This window comes from Notamacropus eugenii, chromosome 5 (assembly GCF_028372415.1).
Source record: "Notamacropus eugenii isolate mMacEug1 chromosome 5, mMacEug1.pri_v2, whole genome shotgun sequence".
In the NCBI taxonomy this organism is placed as follows: domain Eukaryota; kingdom Metazoa; phylum Chordata; class Mammalia; order Diprotodontia; family Macropodidae; genus Notamacropus; species Notamacropus eugenii.
This window is the reverse complement of record NC_092876.1, coordinates 51888308-51913394: the sequence shown is the minus strand read 5'-3', so window position 1 is coordinate 51913394 and position 25087 is coordinate 51888308. Positions and strand designations below refer to the sequence as shown.

Genomic DNA, 25087 nt, shown 5'->3' with positions numbered 1-25087 from the left:
CCTCCCCTAATTAGTGCCCTCCCTCATTCTCCCTAGATACTCTAGCACTATACAGAGATAATTTTGAGTTATTCTTTAAAGCCATTTATCAGAACAAAATCAGCTGGTGGATGGGTCTCACAAAACAATATATGTGATTACAACTGCATGTTTGCACTACATGTGTTCCCAACCTCCATTACTAGTTATAGAAGGAAGCAAAGGTAGGCAGATAGAGAGCACCCTTTCTCCCCAACTGGCGGCTGAAAAGTCATAAAATTTACCTCCATCTTAGGCTCTGACTTCCAATTTCAGAGGATTTTGAATTTCACATTCCCACCCACCTACCCCCTGCCAGCCATACTTCTCTCCTAATACCTAGTATTCGGCTCCCCCTATAGCTCAAAGGAAATACTACCAACTACACAAGATACATTAAAAAGTGAAAAAATAGTTGTATCACAAAAGACCAACAATGAGTTAACTATCTTGTGACTGTGACAGCTGACAAGTTTGATATGATCCTCACCATCTGCTCATTGACCTATGGCATTGTGTTTATTTGGTCTTTTTAGTCTTAGACAATAAAAACGAAAGAGAAAATGTATAACTTGCAATGTACAACAATTTTAAACTAACACCTAATCCTGGATCCAAGGTCTTGGAGATGTTTTGGGTTTTTTTGGCCACTTTCCTTTGCACATCCAGCAGCCTTTTCTTCCAGGTAGAGGAACACAATATAAACACAGACCGATGACTAGTACAGATCAAAGCACCCACTGCCTTTGATGCCACCATTCAAACCCTAGGGAAACCATCAACCTCAGAATTGGAAGAGGGGAAGCCACCTATAATGTTGATATCAAGGAACAAGAAGGCAATCCCATCATTCTTCAGGAAGCAAATTCTAATGCGTGGCACATCAATAATGCCAGAAAGAATGTGATTATAAGCTATAATAGGCTTCTATTGAATTGCTTTGGTAATAAGAGTCTCCAAACCATTAACATACAAATATATTTCATACGCTCAGTACTCACCTCTTGGAAGTGTTTGAGGACATCATTAATGATAAACTCTTTTGTCTCATAAGGGTGAACTCTAGTAAACGGGTCCAAGTTGATTACAGCATCTTCAAATCGAATGAGTGGAAATCCCAAGGTGCTTTTCAGGGCCTGATTATAAACAAGAGATGACTCCTTTAATCTACGGCCCTGACTTCTGCAGGACTCCAATTTTGGTTTCCAGGGGGTCACATGCCATATTAAACCAACAATAAAAAGAATCATAGCATTTCAGAGGTGGAAAGGACCTCAGTGGCCTCCCAGCTCAGCCCACACCTAAACAAGAATCCTCTCTACAACACACCAGTATATGGTTATTGTATCTTTGCTTGAAGTCATCTAGATAAAAGGAACCCACTACATCCTGAAGTAGATTACTGCCCTGTGAGATATCAGTAATGGTTTTTGTCTAAATTTCTAGTGCTATTTTCTGCCTTTATTTCACTTTCATTTCCCAATATATCTTTCTCCTCTACTTCTTCTAGAGAACCATCTCTTATAAGTATGAACTTTAAAATGAAGGGAAAAAACCAGTTCAGTAAAACTACTATATCTGCTGCACTCAGCATTCCATGAGGTAGCACTTTATCCCCACCTCAGAAGGGAGAATGAGAGCTGCAGTCTGCTATCTTTGATTTGGGGCCGAGTTTGATCACTCTGATTTCATGGGATTCAGTTTGAATTCTTTCACTGTTGCAGTCATTATGTTGTTCTAGTTCCACCCCACACTATCTCTGCCCACAGTCTTCTACGCCTCTCTGCATTCTGTATAGTCACCATTTTCATAGAGTAATACTCTCATTCACATACAACAACTTTTTTAGCCAGACCCCAAATCAATGGGCATCTACTTTGTTTTAGGTTCTTTACTACTACAGAAGTGCTAGAAAGCTCTGATTTCTAGTTTGTCCTCTATTCTCCCTGTAGCTAAAAAGTTTAGACAAAATCTTTTGGTTTTTGGCCTTAGGGTCCCTCACCAAAGGCTTGCCCTGACAATATTCTTACAGAACCAGGCCACACAATTTTATATCTGTCTTTATTTATCCTTCCCTTCTTTCATTGTCCATATGTGCTCAGTACAAGCATGTCAAGGATTTCATGCATATAAAGACCTGTCTTTATATTTTTTAGTTTCATCTTTTGCTTCCTCTCTGAAATGTTTCTCCTCGGGGCCTCATACATTCATTCCTGAAACTTTCCTATCACTTTGGGGTGATTATTTGTGTCTTTCTTTGTGTCCTTACAGTTTCGTATGATGCCTGGTACACAGAAAGCACTTAACAAATGCTTGCTAATTGAATTCCCTTGAAAAAACTTAGCTGATAGCATCTTCCTCTATATTATTTCATACCTTTTAGATTTACAAATGCCTCTTGCTTTTTTACCCCACAGATATTTCCTAATTACCATTCACCCTAACAGAATCCTCCCTCGTCATAAAAAGAGTTAAATAAAACCAAACTACACAGTGATATCTGGTAGCTTATGCAACATCCAGTGCCTGTCATTCCCTATTGTCCCTAAAGTTGTCAGTTTATTGTCTAAGACTTTGAAATCTTTGGAAATTCTTTCTAGATTCTTTCTAATATTACCAATTGTGTCCATGTTAATCACCAGAAATGTGAAGTAGTCTGCAGGTCTGACCATTCTTAGGAAGTCCTCTACCACTCCCTGGCTCCATGGCCCAGGAAAACAGCAGACCTCCCTAGTCCTCCAATCCAGTGCTCCACATCGACTTGTTCCAAAAATCTACCAGAACTTATTGTTTTACACTCAACTTTCTTTTATGGCCTGATGTGAACATAGCAATGTTTCTTTTTTCTTTTCTCATTTTGCATTTAAGTTTGAAATAAAAAAATTTACAAAAAAAGAAAAAAAAAAGAAAAAGAAAAATCTACCAGAAGAGAGTGGCAACTTGAACAGAATTTTTCTTTATACAATCAAAGCGAACACACTGGGCACTTACTCTGAACCAGATACTCTGGCAAGCACTAGAAACAGACAGAAAACCAAACTGAAATAAGTACCTTACATTATATTGAAGGAAATACTAGATAATCTGATACAAAATAAATACAAGTAAATTTTGGAGGGGAGGTCCGAATTGCTGGGGGAATAGTAAAGTGCCTCCTGGTGCCTGAAATGAGCTTGAAAAGAAGCTAGGGAGGTGAGGAGACTGCATCCCAAGCATGGACAGCAACCAACGTGGTGGGACTTGTCACATGTGAGGCTGGAACAAAGAATGGCAGAGGGGACTTCCTTGTATATAATAAATCAAGGAAGGTAGGTAGAACCCAGTCTGTGAAGGCTTTAAATGCTACGCAAAAAAGTTTACACTGGATCCCAGAGGGTGCCACAGCAACTTTTTAAGTAGGAGATTGTCATAATTAGACATACACTTTCAAGGCTGTGCTGAGCAAATTATTGGAAAAGGGAAGGATCAACGACGAGGCTCTTGCAATAACAGTCTACATGAAAGATGACCAGGGCATGAATTCAAGGGGAAGAACTCATGAGATCTGGAGAGAGAAACAACAAGATATGGGGAGGGCCTGGTTACATGCAAGGGAGGCAGAGTGAGCAGGTGAGGATGACTCTGGGGAACTGGAAGACAATGGAGTGAACAGAATTACAGAAGGAGGGAAGGAGAATGATTTTTGTTGTTAACAACTCAAGAGGCCCTTAGAAATGCTACAGCTAATTCCAAAGCAGTTACTGGGCACAATCCTCTGCATGAATAACCACAGAGAGGCACCTTGGCTTCTGTCAGTTATTTCATTCTACACACCCATGGACACAACAGGCAGTTTTATAACAACAAAGGTTTAAAATTGTGGCAACACTTGAACACCCTTTTGTCCTCAAGTCCTCACTCTGCCATCCTAACTCATAAAGCACTTCCCCACTGTAAGGAAGGCCCTAAAAGGCCTTCCCACACAATTACATTCTAACATCACCAATCAAAGACACAGACAAGGGAGACATCTGATTTTCCTCATTTGGCAGTGTGAAAAACTGAGACTTAATTTTCTTGCTCAAGGTTATATAAGTTGGCTAGAAGAAATAGGTCTTCAAGCAAATCCAATTCTATTTTCAACCCTGATTCTTAGAGAATTATTTTTTATCATAGGACAGGAAGTGAGATAAGGCACAACAGGCTAAAACATGAAACTTATGGTGACTTCTTCAAACTAAACACTGGAAGACGAAATATATACAGTAAAGATTTATCCAAACACTCCAGTACTCCTATGGTAGTGTAAAAATTCTTGGACCAACAAAACATGTACTCACTATTTACAAACCTACCAACACATTTTGGCCAACTCAGAGGTATAATCTGGCGCTGTCGTCTTCTCCCCTCTTCACTCTCTTTGGGCCAGGAATTTAAAGGTGCTAGTTTGTATCTCACTGGCATGAATTATTCTGCCACCTAGAGGTCACTCAAATTACATCCCAGTCAATTCAAGTGCATGGATGATGGGAAGAGAGAGATGGCTATTTAGCCTATTTAGGGCCTTTTTCTGTAGTAACCAGTGCCTAATCAAATACAGTAGTATACAAACCTGATGCTTATTTAAACAAGTAGCAGGCGGTTTCCTGTTATAAAATGCTGGATGTTAAGAGAAAGCAGCTCTGTGCATATAGGTTCCTAATAAAAATAAGAAGTTGTCTACCTCCTACCTCCCCAGAAATGAATGCTTATAGAAGACTTACAGAAACTTTATAGTTGGGAGGAGAAATACCTGCCCGTATGCCATAAGATTTTAGATCTTGAGCTGGGCCACCTCCTTTCCTTTCTTAGTTTATTCTGTCCTAAACAAAACTGTCTGGAATTCATTCTTTAAAGGTTTATTTATGGTACATAGTGACTGTTTATGTGAAATGGGGGTATTTGCCCATTTCCCTCTTGGGACAGTGTTTAAAACTGCAAGGATATTTCCCTCTCTTGCTCTCTCTGAAATACAATTAACAATGCTGGAACTTTTTTTGTGAAAAATCTGGTTTTTATTTAGGGAAGGGAAGAAAAAAGTTAAGGGTCTGAAATTTTCCAACAAATTATTTCAAGCCTTTGAGAAGACGCTTCTGAGCTTTTTAAATAGTGTCTTTGTTTAAAATTTCCCCTGACCCCCTCCTTCTCACCCACTATTTAAAACTGGATTTTCTTCCAAACAACATTGCTCAATTAAAGCTCTTCTTTTGTAACTCCTCAGAATGAAGAAAGGCCTGTTATAAGCTTTTATAAGCTGGGAAACACCTTCCATTTTCAATATCTGTGAAAACCTTTCAAGAGCCCTAAACTCCTTTGGGCTTTTCAATAGCAGTATAAATTGATGGAAAGTACTAACACCTTTAGGTTCCAGGAGTAAATATACTATGGTCTAATCGTGGGAACTCAGGTTAAGTCCCCTGACCTCTCCAGGTCTCAGTTTCTCCTTCTGTGAAATGGTAATCAATGTAAGTAACAAATGTGAGAAACCTTTGAGTTCTTCAGGAGTTATGCACTATAATAAAATAACGAACCCACTGGCAGCGTAAATCTATGGAGGGCTCCTCTCTGTGGCTGACAACCCTACTCTGGCCTAAAATAACGGAATCAGATTGACTAATCACACCAAAGTCACAGCTAACTTCTGGACAGACTATAATGATTCCTCTTCAAGAATAGGAGGAGATTTTCCTAAGGCTCTTACAAAGTACATCTTTTAGCCATTACGCATTCATCTATAATGAGCACATTACCTTCTTAGGAAATCCTAACAAAATGATGTTACTATGTGCAAAAATCTCAGAATGAAATGAGGTCATTTTATTAGTCCTGAGGCCTGAGAAGCAAAAACTAAGACCCAGTGCAGTGGAGACTTCTAGATTACACACACACACACACACACACACACACACACACACACACACACACACGCACGCACGCATGCACACACAGGCTTCATTATATGATCATTCCATTTAATGTGTTTACCAATGAATGGGGAAAGTACCTTAAAAATATTTCTTCAGTATGGCTTAGTGCCTAGACGGGACATTTTACTTAAATCAGTGATTTCCTGTCTATTGTACACATTTTAACATTTATACATAAAATTATAATGTATTAGCAATCTTGAGGAGAAATTTTCTTCTGGGATAAGTATCTGAGTTTCTTAAGACGTTTAAAAAACCAGGAAATGCCTGACATCAGTTTGCTGGGAGAATGCCGAGAGTTCTGGGGGGAATATACACTTTATCAAGCAAACTCATTCTGAAAGGTTACACAAGTCAAGTGCATACTTGTGGATGTTAGCAAGATAGTGGTTTTCCCATGGTTTTCCCCCACTTCCACGTTCAGTATAAGCATCCATGGGAAAAGAGGAATAAACCAGACTAAGAAGCAGTGCAGTTAGTCTTCAAAGGCACCATGCCTTCTCAGATGGATGGGATAAACACTAATGGGTTCCCTGATTTGGGTCCTCCAGAACTGGAAACACTGCTAAGTTCATACCCAAAGACTTCTGCCTAGGGAGGCAATATGCTGCCCAGTGAAGAGGACAAGACAAGAAAGATTTTTAGTAGACACTTTGGTACAAACTCTCTGTGTGAGCTCAGGCAAGACAACGTACTTCTCCGGGCCTCAGTCCCTTCATCTGTAAAATGAAGCACAGGTTAAATGATTTCCGACGACTCTTCTGGTTTTAAAATTGTGATTCCACATGTTCCTAAAGGCAGAAGCCAAAGTGATGTATTTATTGGCTGACATGAAGAAGTTCCTCAAAATGTTTTTTGATGATAATAAAAAAAAAACCAAAGATGGTGCTTTGTTTGCTTCCTGATGTAGCTACTGTATGGATGAGAAATCTACTGAAGTTGGCTTTAGGGAACCAACTTCCTATAAGAAAGACTACAAGTATTCTCTGGAAAAGTAGATAATAAGAGGACAAAGCAGAGATGTAATGTGTATGTCTCCCCCATGGAAAAGTCTACTTTGAGACTCATCCACAGTTACCTTTTGGACGCTAGCTTACCTTAAGATCTAAAGGCAGCTTGTTGGAGGTGAATACACTCAGTTTGATCTGAGGTAGGCTGATTTTGAGATTTTCAAAGTAGTATCGGTTTGGTGTCCCATGCTGTTCTATAGTCTTTTCATGGAGATTTTCATCATATTTTTCCACTTCTGGAAGAAAAAGTTGAGCAGAACTATAGTTAGAACCTATTGAGATGTTACTCAGACAAACGTACTCAAATTTACCAGGGAAAAATATAATCTATTGAAAAAGAGAAAACTTCAAGTCTAACCAACTAAAGCAACAAGCATCAGACTCTGGATGCCATCCTTGTGCAATGTCCCTACATTCTGTGATACCGTGTTGTGTTCAGACTCCTAACATTGGACTTTATACTATACGCCAGTTATTGACTTTGAAAAAAACTGGTAAAGGTTTAAAACTCTCTGGCCTCACTGGTAAAGCACTCTAAACTATCACCTTTTCATCTACCCAAATCTGTTAAGTTTATTCCACAAAAATAGTACATTTATATATGATGGGGGAGGATCCCATTAATGAGACAACCTAGCAGGCTTCTTCTAGTAAGTTAATAAGTCAATAAACATTCACCTATTACGTGCCAGGCACTGTGCTAAGTGCTGGGGATACACAAAAAGGCAAAAGATAGTCCCTGCCCTCAAGGAGTTCACAGTCTAATGGGAGAGGCATCATGCAACAAATATATGCAAACTACAGACAGGATAAACAGGAAGTGATTAAAAGAAGAGTGGTGCTAGAATTAAGAGGGTTGGGAAAGCCTTCTTTGTAGAAGATGGGATTTTAGTTGACACTTCAGGGAAGCCAGAAGGCAGAGATGAAGAGGGAGAGCATTTCAGGCAAGGCGGACAGTCAGAGAAGAAGAGACAATGCTTGGAGCTGGGAAATGGAGTACCTTATTTAGGAAACAGCAAGGAGGCCAATGTTACTGGATCAAAGAATACTAGGAGAGATGTAAGGTGGAGGAAGACTAAAAAGGTAAGGGGTGGGGAGCAGGAAGGCATGTTATAAAGGACTTTGAACACTAAACAGAAGGCAATAGGGAGCTAATGGAGTTTACTGAGTGGGGGTGACATGGTCAGACTTGCTCTTCAGGAAAATCACTCTGGTTGCTAAATGTAAGATGGATTACAGTGTGAAGAGCCTTGAGGCAGGCAGACCCATCAGCAACTACTGCAATAGTCCAAATGTGAGTTGAGGAGGACTAGCACCACGCTGGGGGCAGTGTCAGAGGAGAGAAGGAGGCATAGCTCAAAGATGTTGCAAAGGTGAAATCAATGGGTCTTGGGAATAGATTGGATATTCAAAGTGAGAGATGGTGAAGACTCAAGGATAAAGGATAAGCCTAGGTTTCGAGTGTGAGAGACTGGGAAGATGGTGTTATCCTCAACAGAATAAAGAAGTTAGGAGGGGGAAAGGCTTCAGGGAGAAAGAGAATAAGTCCAGTTCTGGACATGTTTTTTAAGATGTCTACTGGACATTTAGGTCTAGATATCCAAAAGGCAGTTGCAGATGCAAGTTTGGAGGTCAGCAGAGAAGTTAGGGAAGATTGGTAGATCTGAGAATTATCAGCACAGAGATGGGAATCAAATCCAAAGAAGTTAATGATATCACCAGGTGAAGTAGTACAGAGGGAGAAGACAAAAGGACACAAGACAGAGACCAGCAGGACATGTCTGGTTAGAGGACATGACCTGGAAGAGGATCCAACCGAGAAGGAGCAGTCTGGCAACTAGGAGGAGAATCAGGAGATGGTATCCCAAAAACCCAGAGGAAAGAGAGCATCAAGAGGAGAGGATGATCAACAGGGCAAAAGCCCACAGAGAGGCTGAAGAGAATGGGCACTGAGAAAAGGCGCCTGGGTTTTACAAGTAAGAAATGCATGCTAACTTTGGTGGAATGACTTTGGAAGCTGGACTGTCAAGTATTAAGAAGTGAGTGAGATGAGAGAAAGTGAAAAGAAAATTTCTATTCTAGAAAGTCTATCATATTACTAATAAATTTAGAAACAGGATGAGCTTGAGTTATAAGCAGCAATCTCTTCCTAAAGGTATATGTTCATTTCAACCTGGACAGTGAAGACAGATTTTCTTTAATTCCAGAAGAGGGAAAAATTAATATATATCTATAGTGATGTTAACTTTGTCCATGCACTTTATCCATGAAGATTTGAATAGCTCCTGTTGTTTGTTTTTCATTTTCAAAGAGGACCAATGATATCATGGGGTGATGCATTAAGGGAGGCAGAGTCACACAAAGTCATTCTCTCTCCCAGAGTCATAGAAGTCCAGTGGCAAGACAAAAATCAGGATGACTGATGACTGCCTGGGATGCAATGGACGACCTTGACATCTTCAATGGCTGGCCAAGCTTTAAGCATTTCACAGAACTTGCTTCAGCTGTCTTTGTGATCCATTAGAACAAACCATTCTCACCTGCTGAGGGAAGTCTTCACATGCTTAGGGTAGACATCCCCCTTAACTCATTGATAATGCTTGAAGCCTGTTGGCAGCCCATCTGCCAAAACAGTTTAAACTGGGGTGTGGTCACTGCACAGGCTACAGCTTCTTGGAGCTACAGGTGAGAGTTGGATGACAGAAGGACACCTAGGGTGAACGAGCAGCTCTGAAAAGGGCTTGACAAACCCTCACACCAGAGGTGCTAGCCCTCTCTGAACACCCCATACACCCCTAGAATGATGTGATAAGACATAAAAATTAGAAGAGACCTAAAAGGTCATCCAGTCCAATTCTCATTTTATACCCAAGGAAACTGAGGACCAGAGTGGCTCAGATAGTTAATTCCCACTTGGTTTCTCTTACCTCACAATTATCCAGGTGAGACTTACAGCCCAAAGGATGTTTACTTTCCAAACTGACTCATCTGATTGTTATCAGTTCTAACTAAGAAATGAAAGGGATTAGGGAAGGAAAGCTAACACAAGTGATGTTGAGGCCTCTCTGGAGACACCCAGAAGACAGATGCAGCCCTGGGAAGCAGTGATGCTCTAGTGAGGGGAAGGGTGTGATCCAAAAGAACCAAAAAAGACCTAGACCCCATAGCCTGCAAAGAAACTTGCTGACAACAATGTGTAAAAAAAGCATATCTAACTGAACTGAAAGTAAAATTCTACACGAAGGAACCAAAAAGGAACAGATAGCCTGCAAGCAAGGCCTCAAGTGATTGGCTCAATGAATAAAAAAGAAAAGCAGCAGAGTTCTACACACAGTCAGGAATATCGCTGCTGACCTTCATTACATTCAATGTTCCAATTCTGAGTAAAAATAGTTCGTCAATATAGGGTGTGTGTGTGTGTGTGTGTGTGTGTGTGTGTGTGTGTGTGTGTGTGTGTGTGTGTGTGTGTGTGTGTGTGTGTGTGTCTGTGTGTGTGTGTCTGTGTGTCTGTGTGTCTATGTGTCTGTGTGTCTGCACGTGCCCCTGGGAAGATTTTTTTTTTCTAACAATAAGCATTTATTAAGTGCTTGTGATATAATGGGCACTGTGCTAACCAACCCAGATATAATCTACTAAGCTCTAGTCCAAGATCCATATCTGCGCTAATTTGAGGAAAGACCCCTGCTGAATTTTTTATGAACTGTGAGTCTGTCTGCTCTTACAAGGACTTTTTAAAACCAAGACAAAAGCCCAAATAAGGAGTTCAGAAGAAAAATGTCCACTTCCTGTATTCCATTATTCTGGTAGGTGTTGAGGCTCTACAAACATCTTACCTCTCTCCTCTCCCCCAAAAACAAAGTAGAAACTAGAAAATTTAAAAATTACATTCCAACACAAGGGTAAAGATGCCAGAAGTTAAGGGATTGAGGCTAGCCAAAAATTTTCTCAGTAAGACCAAAGGAACTGCCCAGGGAAACAAACGCATAGGGCTCTGATTTCTAGACCTCATTCTGTTTAATAAACAAAGGTTAGAAAACAAAGAGGTTTGCTAAATGACTAACATTATTTCTGTTATCCTAGATTAGAGGAATGGAGATAGAGATATAAAAAAAGTAACATTAAAGTTACTTCCCATAATCTAGCCACAGGGTCTGCCTGTGGTCCCCTGATGGGTTGTCTTCTTCTTCATTCAGAAGCTAGTTAGCGAATCATCATTTGTTATGGCATGTCATAACAAGCTTTTGGGATCAGGATGAGAGGTAAGAAGGGAGTGGCCAGGGCACTAGAAATTTCTCATTTTCAAAGAGAGACAAAAAAGGGATGCCATTCTTGGATAAACACTGAGGCATTAATTAGAGCATTAGGCATTACCTGATTCTGCTTGGTCGTAGCCAAAGAAACTTAACAATTTAAGGAGGAGTTTCTCTTCAATTTGCACCGTGAACCTCTGAGCAGTGATCATCAGATGCTAGAGATAAACAAATCTTGATTTACAGCATGAATAACAGAAGGGACATCCATCTGTACCATTAATAAGTCTCCAGCGACATGACACAATTTCTTTATTCACATGATTTCATAACCAGAGATAGGCTGCCAAATTGCTCCTGGCTCTTCTCTACTTAGCTACAATTAACCCCAAACTGCAGGTTTTTAATAAACAATTTAGCATCTGATTGTCTAGTTTCTAGGGCATCTGAGTCTGATTACTAGAGGCTGAGGTTTCAGATGCATCATGGTTGGTGGGACTTTACAGTACTGCCTTTAGATGGATGTGAACTAATGTCAGGGTCAGCATCACTGACTTTGTGGGTCCAGGTCCCACATGTGGGCTCAGTCCCAGAGGCACTGCCAACATAAGAGCAGATGAATGGGATATGCTTTTTCATTCCAGTTTCCCAGCAATGGGGTCTCCAATTTGTCTAGACTTTCTGATAGTAGTCACTGGCTCTGCACAAAAGGATCCCTCCAGTGCTTCACACAATGCCTAGCACATATTAATTAGGCATTTCATAAATGTTTGCTGGCTGATTGACAATTCCTCTATGTTATGTCCCTCCAGTCCCTGTCCCATGACAGTGATGGTGCCTAGGTAGTTCTGTCCCTGAATCTATCTGGATCATGTCTGAGTCTGATCAGGAGAGATGAAGCTGTATTTTACTGAGAAGACCATAAGGAACTGAACTAATAGTCTTTATGAGAACTGTAATACCATCTGGTTTCTTCTCAACCCTTAGAAGTAATTTAACAACTTCAGGCACTTCAAGACAGGGGTCTTTGTACACATGAATGCTACAGATGATTTAATAGCACCACATCATTTCTACTCATGTTTGTATGGCTTTGAGACTTGATTCTAAAAGAACACATCGAAACATGTCACACCCCGCCCAAGATAAGCTTACCTTGTAGATGTTAGTCAGGGAACTCTTACTAGGGAACTTGACTGCATTGACTTGTACAGCTGGGCCCATCTCAATGACTTCATTCTCATTACTCAAAGGGGTGACAAAAAGCATGAAAGGCTGGGTAGTGCCAATGAGTTGATTGTCCACCTATCACAGAAAGAGACAATGAGAAACATTCTACCCACATAATGTGCACATTAGTCAAAGTAATAATTGCTGTTTTATACTCCTCTCTCAATCAACCACCAGAAAAAAAATTATTTTTCTTTTCTTTGAGCTCAGTCAAATAAAAGCCGAGAATCAGTCATTTAGAATTGCTGGCAAATGTTAAGAATATAACCAAAGAATGATAAGCTCATCTAGGAATCTTCTTTCCTCCCAGTACTGAGCATGAAGTGATATTAGGAACTATGCTCCCTTGACATAGTTCCCTGAGTACCTGCCAGGGCTGATACTAAAAGCTTTCTGTCTCTGCTCTGCCCTCAGTGGTCTGGGAATGCCAGTGGGTTCTCTGCGAGAAGAAGTGACTGTGCTTTTTTATTTTGTACATGAGTGCTGCAGGGCCGTCATTCTACACTGACTGCTGATGTCCTCTCAAGTTTTATTAGCAGCAGAAACAGAATCATCACCGTGAAAAATCCCTCAGAAATACTTTTGGAACAAGAAGATATCAATTCTCCGAGAAATATGAAAAGCTGATGACAGATACATGCATATTACTGTATTCGCAGAATGGAATTAAAAGTAATTTGCCAATGAACGGAGCCTATGAAAAAGTTAAGATCCAAAAAGTGGAATCAAAAGGCCCTTAAAGGGCAACTTCCATGTGAACTCAGACAACAGGGTCAACAAGCAGCACAAAACAAATGGAGAAGTTGGGAATATTCATTTGTAGAAGCAATTCAGGACCAGGTCACTGCCCCCAGAAGTGATCAGATGGGTTATCTTTAAGGGGCAGCTGGGTAGCGTCATAGTGCATAGAGTGCCAGGCCTAGACTCAGGAAGACTCATCTTCCTGAGTTCAAATCTGGCCTCAGATACTAACAGTGTAACCCTGGGTGAGTCATTTACTCTGTTTGTCTTGGTTTCCTCCTCTGTAAAATGAACTGGAAAAGGAATAGGCAAACCACTCTGGTATCTTTGTCAAAAACAAAACAAAACAAAAACAAATGGAATCAATGGAAAATTGGACCCAACTGAAAAAGGACTTAACAACTCTCCTCAAGGAGCCCAGATTTAATGGACTGTGCCACATATCGTTTTAAACTTATAAAAAAATTAGTATCTAACAAATACCTTACCTGACATGTCCTAGATGACAGAATTATGTACAAGAAGCTGACAAATAACACATCAATACTACAAATATGAATCTTGAAACAGCTTTGGAAATTCAACCCCCAAAATGGTTCTAGAAATGAACCATTATCACCTGGGCAGATAGAACATAGTTCCATAAAAATGAAGAACATTTTAAATAATATCACCATACCAAATATTTATCATCTTCAAGATCTATGGAATAAAAAGCTTTCAAAATAGAAAGTCCTAGCAGAGGAAAGCAGGATCATGCAAGCACAGGCCGAGGTATATGTCGCCTTGCTTGCTTCGAGAGCTGTATGGAGGGTGTTTTCAGGGAGACCATGGAAGCAGAGGAGCTAACAGCCTAACCCTTTGAATTCAATTACAGAAAAGAGTTCTTATCTTCACCCTGGTCCTTAGATTACCAAATGTAAAAGACTCATAGCAAGTTAACACCTTGTCCCAGACCCCATAAAAAAAGGTCTGAATGGGACAATCATCATGAAGGACTTTCCCACAGCAGTTTGAAGTTGGCAGAGAGCCTCACATATGTTCTCTCGCTGGAGCTTCACAAACACTCTGTGAATTTGGTACTACAGGTATTATTCTTTGCATTTTACATATAAAGAAGGTAAGACTCAGGGATGATAAATGATTTGTCAGCAGTGATTCAAACCTAGATCTTCCTCTGAGTGAAGCATTTTATTGAATATGCCAGGCTGCTTAAGAGAGTCACATGCTTTCACAGTTTTTGCTTTCTAAACCAGTTCTACCTTACTGAAAAGATCAACAATAGAAGACTTTTTTTTACTTACCACCTCTCATCTATAAAGCACATAAACCTCCTTTGGCCTGGTTTTCAAAGCCCTCATCTGGCCTGTATTGTCTGGGACTGAATTCTCTACTACTCAGGTTATAGACTACATTAGATGTCAATTACTGAAAAACTGTTTTGTAAATAAGTCTAAGTTCTGTTTATCTTCCCAACTAGATTACCACCTCCTTATGGGAAGGGCTACTGCTTTCTATTTCTTTCATACCATCCTGATGTATTAGAGACACAGACAAACCTGAAAACATGTTTCTGAAAACAAAAAACTGAATTTTTCTAGGACTGGCAGGACTCAAGAAAGAAAGCTTGTAGTGAAAATACGTTATCATAATCCACACAATTTTCCCCCTGTAGTTAATTTATTTTAGGCACTGTGCAGACTCTCTAGTTATATAGCTAAGTATCTATTTTTAAAAGGTGAAATATTTAATAGTAACCATTTTCCTCAATATTTTTGCAGATATGTGGATGCTCCTTTTCACTGATGTGAACCATATCCCAAAGTGATTCTGCTCACGTCTTGTGGCAAATTTTGCAGAGAAGATCAATTCAACATACTAGATACCTTGCTCTAGTTCTTTAAATATTTCAATAGGGGCCTTAAATTCTATTATCCTTCACTCTTGCCATGTACCTAATTAATCTGTCCTTCTGAGCATATCCTGATCATATTTATTCTTATGTGAAAATGATCACAGGTAATACACTTACACTCACCATGGATATTTCTAGTGCCCTTTTTGTGGCAAAGATCACCTACAATTCTGATTCACTTGACATCATTGTGTTTGATAATTCATTGTCATGCAACATCACCAGCTAAAGATTGGTGATTTTGGTGGCAAGAAACAGCTTAGTTGCTCATTCAAGTTGCTGTGAAGTAGTTCCCCAAAGAAAACGAACCCAAGCACTCCCTTGAATGTAATTCTGGAGCCGGCTTTTTAGTCTACCTGTAGCACTTGTCATCACATAGGCACCAATGGACTAACTGAACGGGTTGCTTCTCCAACTGCAAGTCATCATTTGGACAATATAGATTCTTTACCCTTTTGGTTTTTCCTTTGTGATGTGTTAAGATTCTATCTCTTCTGATTACTTCTGAGTAGGATCCATACTTGATATGGCTTTATGTAATTAGCAGAGTGTCACCAATAAATAGGAAGAACTCAAGAACCTCAACATCTTTTGTAAATAGTTCTATATGCAAGACATTCTCGGTGACTAATGAATACCTAAAATGAGAATGTCTCCTGTTTTGTCACTCACTTGATTGATGTTGGCACTTAGAAATTGACTAAAATCATGCATGGTCTTAACAAACATATATTTGGAGGGAGAGACGGTAATTAACAAATAACTCTGTAGGAGCTGATATTCTCTAGACTGACCTTTGCACAGTTTCTGTAGCACTGACCATTGCTGACTCCCTTCTTGCTCTGAACCCTCTTTCCGCTTTGGGCTTTCATGATACTCTTCTCTCCTGGTTCTCCTCCTGCTTGCCAGAATGCACCTATTTTTACCTCCTTTGCTAGTCCAGGGTGAATATAGCCCAAGTTTGAATCCTGCTTCAGAACCAAGGGTCAGCTACATAACATCTTTGAATATCCCAGTATTCTTTTATAAAATGAGGCTATGCAAGCACTTTCCTCATAGGGCTGTTGTGAGGATAAAATGAAATAATATATGTGAAGTGCTTTATAAATCTTAAAACTTCATGTAAATGTTAGCTATAATCATTATGATACATGGGTTAATTGTGGGCCCCTCCTGAATCAGTGCCTTGTACAGGGATTTGTGTAGCTCAATGAAACTATGAGCTATGCCATGCAGAGTTACCCAAGATGAACAGGATAGTAGAGAGTTCTGACAAAAGCTAATCCACTGGAGAAGGAAATGGAAATCTTTCCCAAGAAAACCCCATACAGATATTAAAATGATAAAAGAGGTGAAACTGGAAGATTAGCCCCTCCAGTCAGATGGTACCCAATATGCTACTGGGAAAGAGAAGACGATAATTACAAGTAGCTCCAAAACTAATGAAGTAGCCAGGTCAAGCCCAAAGGAAGCTCAACTGCAAATGTGTCTGGCAATGAAAGGAAAAGTCTGATGCTGCAAAAATCAATATTGCATAGGAAGCTGGAAGGTAAGATCTATGAACCAAGGTACCCTGGGTGTGGTCAAACAAGAGATGAAAATATTAAACATCAACATCTTGGATGTCAGTGAACTTAAATGGATGGGAATGGGGTGAATATAATTCAGGAGATCATGGCATACGCTACTGTGGGCAAAAATCCCTTAGAAGAAATGGAGTAGCCCTCATCACCAATAAAAGATTGAGAAAAGCAGTACTGGGATATAATCTCAAAAAAGACAGAATTATATCTGTTCAAATCCAAAGCAATAAAACCAAAAAAAGGTACCACACTGATCATAGGGAATTGGAATGCTAAAGCAGGAAACCAAAAGATAACTGGAATAACAGGCAAGTTTGACTCTGGAGTACCAAATGAAGCAGAGCAGAGACTAACAGAGTTTTGTCAAGGTAATTTGCTAGTCATAACTAACAATCCTTTTCTTTTTTTTTTTTATTTTATTTTATTTTTATTTTTATTTTTTAATGTTTAACAATCACTGCCATACAATTGCGATTTTATCCCCCCCCACCTATCCCCCACTACCCCCCTCCCTCCCCACGACTGCATACAATTCTGTATAGATTCTACATATACTTTCCTATTGAGTATATTTTCACTATAGTCATGCTATGTAGTCAGACTGAGATAAATGAAAGAAATCGTATAACAAATCAGAACATGATACACAAACACATACACATACACAAACATGATCTGCAACATTATGTGAGTGACTTCCATATTTCTCTCTCTGAGTGTGGAAGGCATTTTGCCTTGAGATCCACCATTGGGATTTTTTTTTTTTTGTAAGAAGTTCTTGTGTTATTACAAAAATCTAAGTCTACCAGAAAAAACTCTCACACACTGTGGTCGTTGCTGTGCATAAAGTTCTCCTGGTTCTGCTCCTTTCACTCAGCATCAGGTCATATAAGTCCTTCCAGGCCTCTCTAAAGTCTTCTTGTTCATCATTTCTTATGGCACAATAGTACTCCATTACATTCATATGCCATAATTTATTCAGCCATTCCCCAATTGATGGACATCCCCTTGACTTCCAGTTTTTGGCAACTACATAGAGTGCTGCTATAAATATTTTTGTACATGTGGGACCCTTTCCCATTTTTATGATCTCTTGGGGATATAGTCCTAGTAGCGATATTGCTGGGTCAAAGGGTATGCACATTTTTGTAGCCCTTTGGGCATAGTTCCAAATTGCTCTCCAGAATGGTTGGATGCGCTCGCAGCTCCACCAACAATGAATTAGTGTTCCAACTCTCCCACATCCTCTCCAGCATTTATCATTTTCTTGTTCTGTCATGTTTGCCAATCTTATAGGTGTGATGTGGTACCTCAGAGTTGTTTTGATTTGCATCTCTCTAACCAATAGTGATTTAGAGCATTTTTTCATATGATTATGGATAGCTTTAATTTCTTCCTCTGAAAATTGCCTGTTCATATCCTTTGACCATTTATCAATTGGGGAATAACTTGTATGATTATACATTTGGGTCAGTTCTCTATATATTCTAGAAATGAGGCCTTTATCCCCGAGCTTAGCTGTAAAAATTCTTTCCCAATTTACTACATCCCTCCAGATTTTGGTTGCATTGGGTTTGGTTGTGCAAAAACTTCTCAGTTTAATGTAATCAAAGTTATCCATTTTGCATTTCATAATGCTTTCTATCTCTCCTTAAGTAAAGAATTCTTCCCTTCTCCATAGATCTGATAAATACACTATTCCTTGCTTCTCCAGTTTATTCATGGTATCAATCTTTATACCTAAATCATGTACCCATTTGGACTTTATTCTTGTGTACGGTGTCAGGTATGGGTCTATGCCTAATTTCCGCCACACTGTTATCCAGTTTTCCCAGCAATTTTTGTCAAACAATGAGTTCTTATCCCAGAAGCTGGGGTCCTTGGGTTTATCAAACAGAAGGTTGCTATATTCCTTGCCTACTGCATCTTGAGTGCCAAGTCTATTCCACTTGTCTACCTCTCTGTTTCTTAGCCAATACCAAGTGGTTTTGATAATTGCTGCTTTATAGTAGAGTTTGAGGTCTGGTAGCGCTAGGCCACCTTCCCAAGCATTTCTTTTCATTAGTCCCTTTGATATTCTGGACCTTTTGTTTTTCCAAATGAATTTTGATATTATTTTATCCAGCTCTAGAAAGTAATTGTCTGATAGTTTAATTGGTATGGCACTAAATAAGTATATTAATTTAGGTAGAATTGTCATTTTTATTATATTAGCACGGCCTACCCATGAGCAACTAATGTTTTTCCACTTACTTAAATCTGACTTTATTTGTGCAAAAAGTGTCTTGTAATTGTGTTCATATAATCCCTGGGTTTGTTTTGGCAGGTAGACTCCTAAGTATTTTATACTGTCTACCCTAGCTTTAAATGGGATTTCTCTTTCTATCTCTTGTTGTTGGACTTTGTTGCTAATATATAGGAATGCAGAAGAGTTGTGTGGATTTATTTTGTACCCTGCAACTTTGCCAAAGTTGTTTATTAATTCAAGTAATTTTTTACTTGAATCTCTGGGATTCTCTAGGTAAATCATCATATCATCTGCAAAGAGTGATAACTTAGTTTCTTCTTTGCCTATTCTTATTCCTTGAATATCTTTATCTTGTCTAATTGCTACAGCTAACATTTCTAGTACCATATTGAATAATAGTGGTGATAATGGACAACCTTGTTTGACCCCTGATCTTATTGGGAATGCATCTAGCTTATCCCCACTGCATATAATGCTTGCTGAAGGTTTTAGATAGATACTGCTTATTATTTTATGGAAAGTTCCCTTTATTCCTACGTTCTCCAATGTTTTCAGTAGGAATGGATGTTGTATTTTGTCAAAAGCTTTTTCTGCATCTATTGAGATAATCATGTGGTTTTTGTTAGCTTTGTTGTTGATGTGATCGATAATGCTAATAGTTTTCCTAATATTGAACCAGCCCTGTAGTCCTGGTATGAATCCTACCTGATCATAATGTATTAATCTCATGATAAGATGCTGTATTCGTTTTGCTAAAATCTTATTTAAAATTTTTGCATCTATATTCATTAGGGAAATTGGTCTATAATTTTCTTTCTCTGTTTTGTCTCTTCCTGGTTTGGGTGTCAAAACCATATTTGTATCATAGAAAGAATTTGGGAGGACTCCTTCTTCCCCAATTTTCAAAAATAGTGTATGTAGTATTGGAATTAACTGTTCTTTAAATGTTTGATAGAATTCACTTGTGAATCCATCTGGCCCTGGAGATTTCTTCCTAGGGAGTTCATTGATGGCTTGTTCAATTTCTTTTTCTGAGATGGGGTTGTTTAAGTATTCAACTTCCTCTTCTGTTAATCTGGGCAATTTGTATTTTTTAAAATATTCATCCATCTCGTTTAGATTATCGAATTTGTGGGCATAAAGTTGGGCGAAGTAGTTTCTAATTATTGTTTTAATTTCCTCCTCTTTGGAGGTGAGTTCACCCCTTTCATTTTTAATATTAGTAATTTGGTTTTCTTCTTTCTTTTTTTTAATCAGATTGACCAAAGGTTTATCAATTTTATTAGTTTTTTCATAAAACCAACTATTGGTTTTATTTATTAATTCAATAGTTTTCTTAATTTCAATTTTATTAATCTCTCCTTTGGTTTTTAGTATTTCTAATTTGGTATTTACTTGGGGATTTTCAATTTGTTCTTTTTCTAGCTTTTTCAACTGCAAGCCTAAGTCACTGATCTCCTCTTTCTCTATTTTATTTATGTAAGCATTCAAAGATATAAAACTTCCCCTAATAAACAATCCTTTTCAACAACCCAAAAAAGTAACTCCACACATGGACATCACCAGATAGTGGATAATGAAATCAGATTCATCACATACTTCGCAACCAAAGGTGAAAAAGCTGTATACAATGACTAAAAACAAAACCTGGAGCTGACTATGGCTCAGATCATGAGCCTCTTGTTGCAAAATTCGTACTTGAACTGAAGAAAGTGGGAAAACCGCGAGACCATATAGGTATGATCTACATAACATCCTGTATGAAGTAGAAGTGAGGAACAGAGTTAAGGGATTAGATCTGGTAGCCAGAGTACCTAAAGAACTATGGACAGAGGCTTGTAATATTATACGAGAGGCAGCAACAAAAAACATTGTAAAGAAAAAGAGCAAGAGAGCAAAATAACTGTCTGATGAGGTTTTATAAAAGGAATGCAGAATTGCAACAAATAGCAAGGAAAGATAAGAAGCTTTTCTTAAATGTGCAATACAGAGAAACAGAAGAAAACAACAAAATAGGAAAGACGAGATCTCAAAGGAATCTTTCACACAAAAATAGGCATGATGAAAGACCAAAATGGTAGGGACTTAACACAAGAAGAAGAGACTAAGAAGAGGTGACAAGAATACACAGAAGGATCTTAACATCACTGACAACCACCATGGTGTGGTTACTGATCTAGAGCCCGATACCCTGGAGAATGAAGTCAAGTAGGCCTTCGGAAGCACTGCTTACAATAAGGCTAGTGGAGGGGATGATATTTTAAACTTTAAAAGATAATGCTATTAAAGTGCTGCACTCAGTATGCCAGCAAATTTGGAAAACTCAACAGTGATTATTGGATGGTAAAAAGATCAGTTTACATCCTGATTCCAAGGAAGGGCAATGCCAAGGAATGTTCACATTTCACTGGCCAGCAAGTTTATACTTAAGACTCTGCAAGTGATGCTTCAGCAATATGTGAACTGAGAATTATCAGAAGAGCAGGATGGTTTTCGAAGAGGTAAGAGAAACTAAAGAATAAATTGCCAACATTCACTGGATTATGGAGAAAGTAAGGAAGTTCCAGCAAAACATCTATTTCTGCTTCACTGATCACACTACAGCCTTTGACTGTGTGGATCACAGCAAAATGTGGTAAGTCCTCATGGAGATGGAAATACCAGATCAGCTTATTTGTTTCCTGAGGAACCAGGATGCAGGCCAAGAAGTCACAGTTAGAACTGATTGGTTTAAGATTGGAAAATAAGTATGACAAGGTTGCATACTGTCATCTTATTTACTTAACTAATATGTAGAGTGTATCATGTGAAATGCCAGGCTTGACAAATAAAAAGCCAGAATTAAGGTTGTCAAGAGGAATATCAACAATCTCAGATACATAGACAAAACCAATCTTATGGCAGAAAGTGAAGAAAAATTAAGAAGCCTCTTGATGAGATTGTAAAAACTGGCTTGAAGTTTAACATAAAACTACTAAGATCTTGGCATCTGGTCCCACCATTTCCAGGCAAATAGAGGGAGAAAAAATGGAAGCAGTGCCACACTTGATAATCTTGGGCTCAAAGATCTCTGAAGACAGTGACTGCACCCATGAAATGAAAAGACACCTGTTCCTTGAAAGGAAAGCTACAGAAAATCTGTACAGCATACTAAAAAACAGGCACATCACCTTGTTAACAAAGGTCCATATGGTCAAAATTATGATTTTCTAGTAGCAATGTATGGCTAGGAGAGTAGGACTATAAAGAAAGCTGAGCACCACAGAACTGATGCTTTTGAATTGTGGTGCTGGGAAAGACTTTTGAGAGTCTTTTGGATAGCAAGGAGATAAACTCAGTCAGTACTTAATGAAATTGACTCAGACTGTTCACAAATACTGAAGCTGAAGCTTAAATACTTTGGAAAAGACCCTGATGCTGGGGAAGACTGAAGGCAAAAGGAAAAGGAGACAGAAGAGGATGAGATGGATATGACGTCATGGAAGCAAAGAACATGAGCTTGGACAGACTTTGGGAGACAGTGGAGGACAGAAGGGCCTAATGTACTATGGTCCCCTGGGCCATGAAGAGTCAGATACAACTGAAAGACCGAACAAAAAGAACAACTAACTGTGAGTGCCCCAATTGTTCCATCCTAGGCCCTCTTCTCTTTCTTTTTATGCTAATTAATTAGGTAACTCTCATTGGCTTTCAAGGCTTCAATTTTTATCTTTATGCGGACTATTCCCAGATCTACCGATCCAGTGCTAGTCTCTTTCCTATGCTCCAATCTCACATCACCAACTGTCTACTGGACATCTGAAAGGGGGTGCCTCATATCCTGAAATGAACATGTCCAAAGCAAATCTCATTATCAGCACCTCCAAACTGTCACTGAAACTTCCCTATGACTATTTTTTTAATTCTTAAAAAAACAAATTTGTTATTTATTTTTAGCATTCCTTTTTTTTTTTTAAGTTTGAATTCTGAATTATATCTCTCCCCCTTATCCTCCTTCACCCATTTAGAAGGAAAGAAGTATGGTATCAAATAGACAACTGAAATCATGCAAAACACATTTCCATACTAGCCATGTTGTAAAAAAAAAAAAATAGGATGAAAAAATTATACTTCAATGTGCACTTAGAGTTCATTAGTTCTCTCTGGAAGTAGATATCATTTTTCATCATGAGTGTTTTTGGAATTGTCTTGGATCACTGTATTGCTGAGAATAGCAAAGTCTTTCACAGCTGATTACAAGGTTCTCTCCATTCTGCTCACTTCCCTTTGCATCAGTTTAAGTCTTTCCAGGTTTCTCTGAAATCACCCCCTTATCGTTTCTTATAGCATGACAGCATTCCATCACATATACCACAACTTTTTCACCCACTGCCCAATTGATGGGCATCCCTTCCAAGAATCTGTAGTTCTTGACCACCACAAAAAGAGCTGCTATCAATATTTTTGTACAAATTGGTCTTTTTCCTGTTTCTGTTGATCTTTCTGAATACAGACCTGGTAGTGGTACTGTTGGGTATGCACAGTTTATTTTTCCTCTAAATTAAACTTACTTTTAATGGGAGTCATTTTTTTAATGGGAGTTATTTTAAAGAAACAAAGATTAATAAAAAGCAAATGGCTCCATGGCTTTCCTCAATAAAGTTGTGTGTGTGTGTTTTTTAAATGAACAGAGACAAAGAAATAGCACAAGTGCAAAGTATTAACTCTGTATCTGTTGTCAAAGAGAGAGATTAGTCTGAATCCTTCTCTGGTATATACAGATAAAAGCAAAAATGTTTTGAAAAAGTCTTTCAGCACTGAGAAGACTGAATGATATGACATGAAGGAGGCTAGAAATTCCAGCTCTCCAGGGGATGCATTGTATATTGCTAAGAAGAATGCAGACTGTCCACTCTGGGATGGGAACACATCTTGGTGTCATTGTTTTCTGAATGATCTATCAGGTACTGATCCCTTAGCTTATGTCAAGCTAAAGGGAGAATGGGAGGATGGGGAGAGGAAGAGAGTAGGATTTTATAATGGGAGACAGACACATTTATTTCTTTTAAATCAGAGAATGATTGAGACCTTTGGGGATAATCTATTCCTGTCTCAAAGCGGACCACAACATGAATCATCTCAGCTAGGTGACAAGCTACTTTCTTTTTAAAGCCAAGCGCAGAATTTCCCTTGGTCACACACTCTAAGGTTTCTTCCTTATGCTGACCCTCTATCCCTCCTGCTGCAGTTCTGTCTGTTGCGTTTATTCTCTCCACAAAGATGGAGAATGATCAGGTCAGCCTTTACTTTGCACCCTTTTCTCAAATTTTCTATGTGAATTCCTTGGGCCAGATGAATAGTTCTGTCTAAAGGCCAGGAATTACTTCAGGCTCAGCAGTCACACTGAGAATTCTGTTTTATGAGAATTACATAAAATGCAAATGCCAATTGTTTCCTTTGGATAGTTAGGTGGAGCGGTGGAAAAAGCACCAGCCCTGGAGTCAGGAAGACCTCAGTTCAAATCTGGCCTCAGACACTTACTAGCTGTGTGACCTTGGGTAAATCACTTAACTCTGCCTTTCCTCAGTTTCCTCACCTGTAAAATGATCTGGAGAATGAAGTGACAAACCAACCATTCCACTATCTTCACCAAAAACACCCCAAATGGGGTCACAGAGCTGGACATGACTGAAAAACTACTGAACAACAAACCTTTGTATTTGAAAAAATTATTTTTCCTTTTCACATAAAAGTGAGTGTGATGAATAACAACTCTAAATGACTCCACATAATTGTGGTAAAGAAAAGAGTGAGACATCTCCTATTAAGCCTTTAAAGCTGTTCAAACACCCATTCCTGGCTTCAGTTTTAGTGCTATAAATTAAAAAAGATCAACAAGTTCTAAAATCTCTCCTTTTACCTGTACGTCCTGAATGCTCAGTTCAAGCATGTGACTGGTTGCAAGTTGCGTGTAGTGAACATTGATTCCTGTCAGGCTGGCAAAGACAAGTTCTTCTGGAGTTTTATTAATTAAGGACAACCCAATTCCACCTTCCAGTTTCACAACAACCTGAATGGAAACAAAATACCCCAAACTGAGCACTACCCAGTGGTCAACTGAGAATGAGGAAAGGAAACTGGCAGTGGTCATTCCCTTAGATCATCCTG

The 25087-nt window shown here is 38.9% G+C and overlaps 1 protein-coding gene across 6 annotated transcripts in view; it reads right to left on the bottom strand.

The window, feature by feature from the left end:
* VPS13D (vacuolar protein sorting 13 homolog D) overlaps positions 1 to 25087 on the bottom strand; it is a 335894-nt gene that overhangs the window by 147289 nt on the left and 163518 nt on the right. For all 6 annotated transcript variants that reach the window (XR_011967006.1, XM_072608911.1, XM_072608914.1 and 3 more), the window contains 5 exons: positions 24840 to 24989; positions 12379 to 12528; positions 11345 to 11441; positions 7061 to 7209; positions 1020 to 1154 (listed from right to left, as the gene is read on the bottom strand). Coding sequence is in view for 5 of the 6 variants with exons in the window: in XM_072608911.1 (XP_072465012.1) it covers positions 1020 to 1154; positions 7061 to 7209; positions 11345 to 11441; positions 12379 to 12528; positions 24840 to 24989 (681 nt within the window). In the remaining variant the exon portion in view is untranslated. The remainder of the gene's footprint in view (positions 1 to 1019; positions 1155 to 7060; positions 7210 to 11344; positions 11442 to 12378; positions 12529 to 24839; positions 24990 to 25087) is intronic.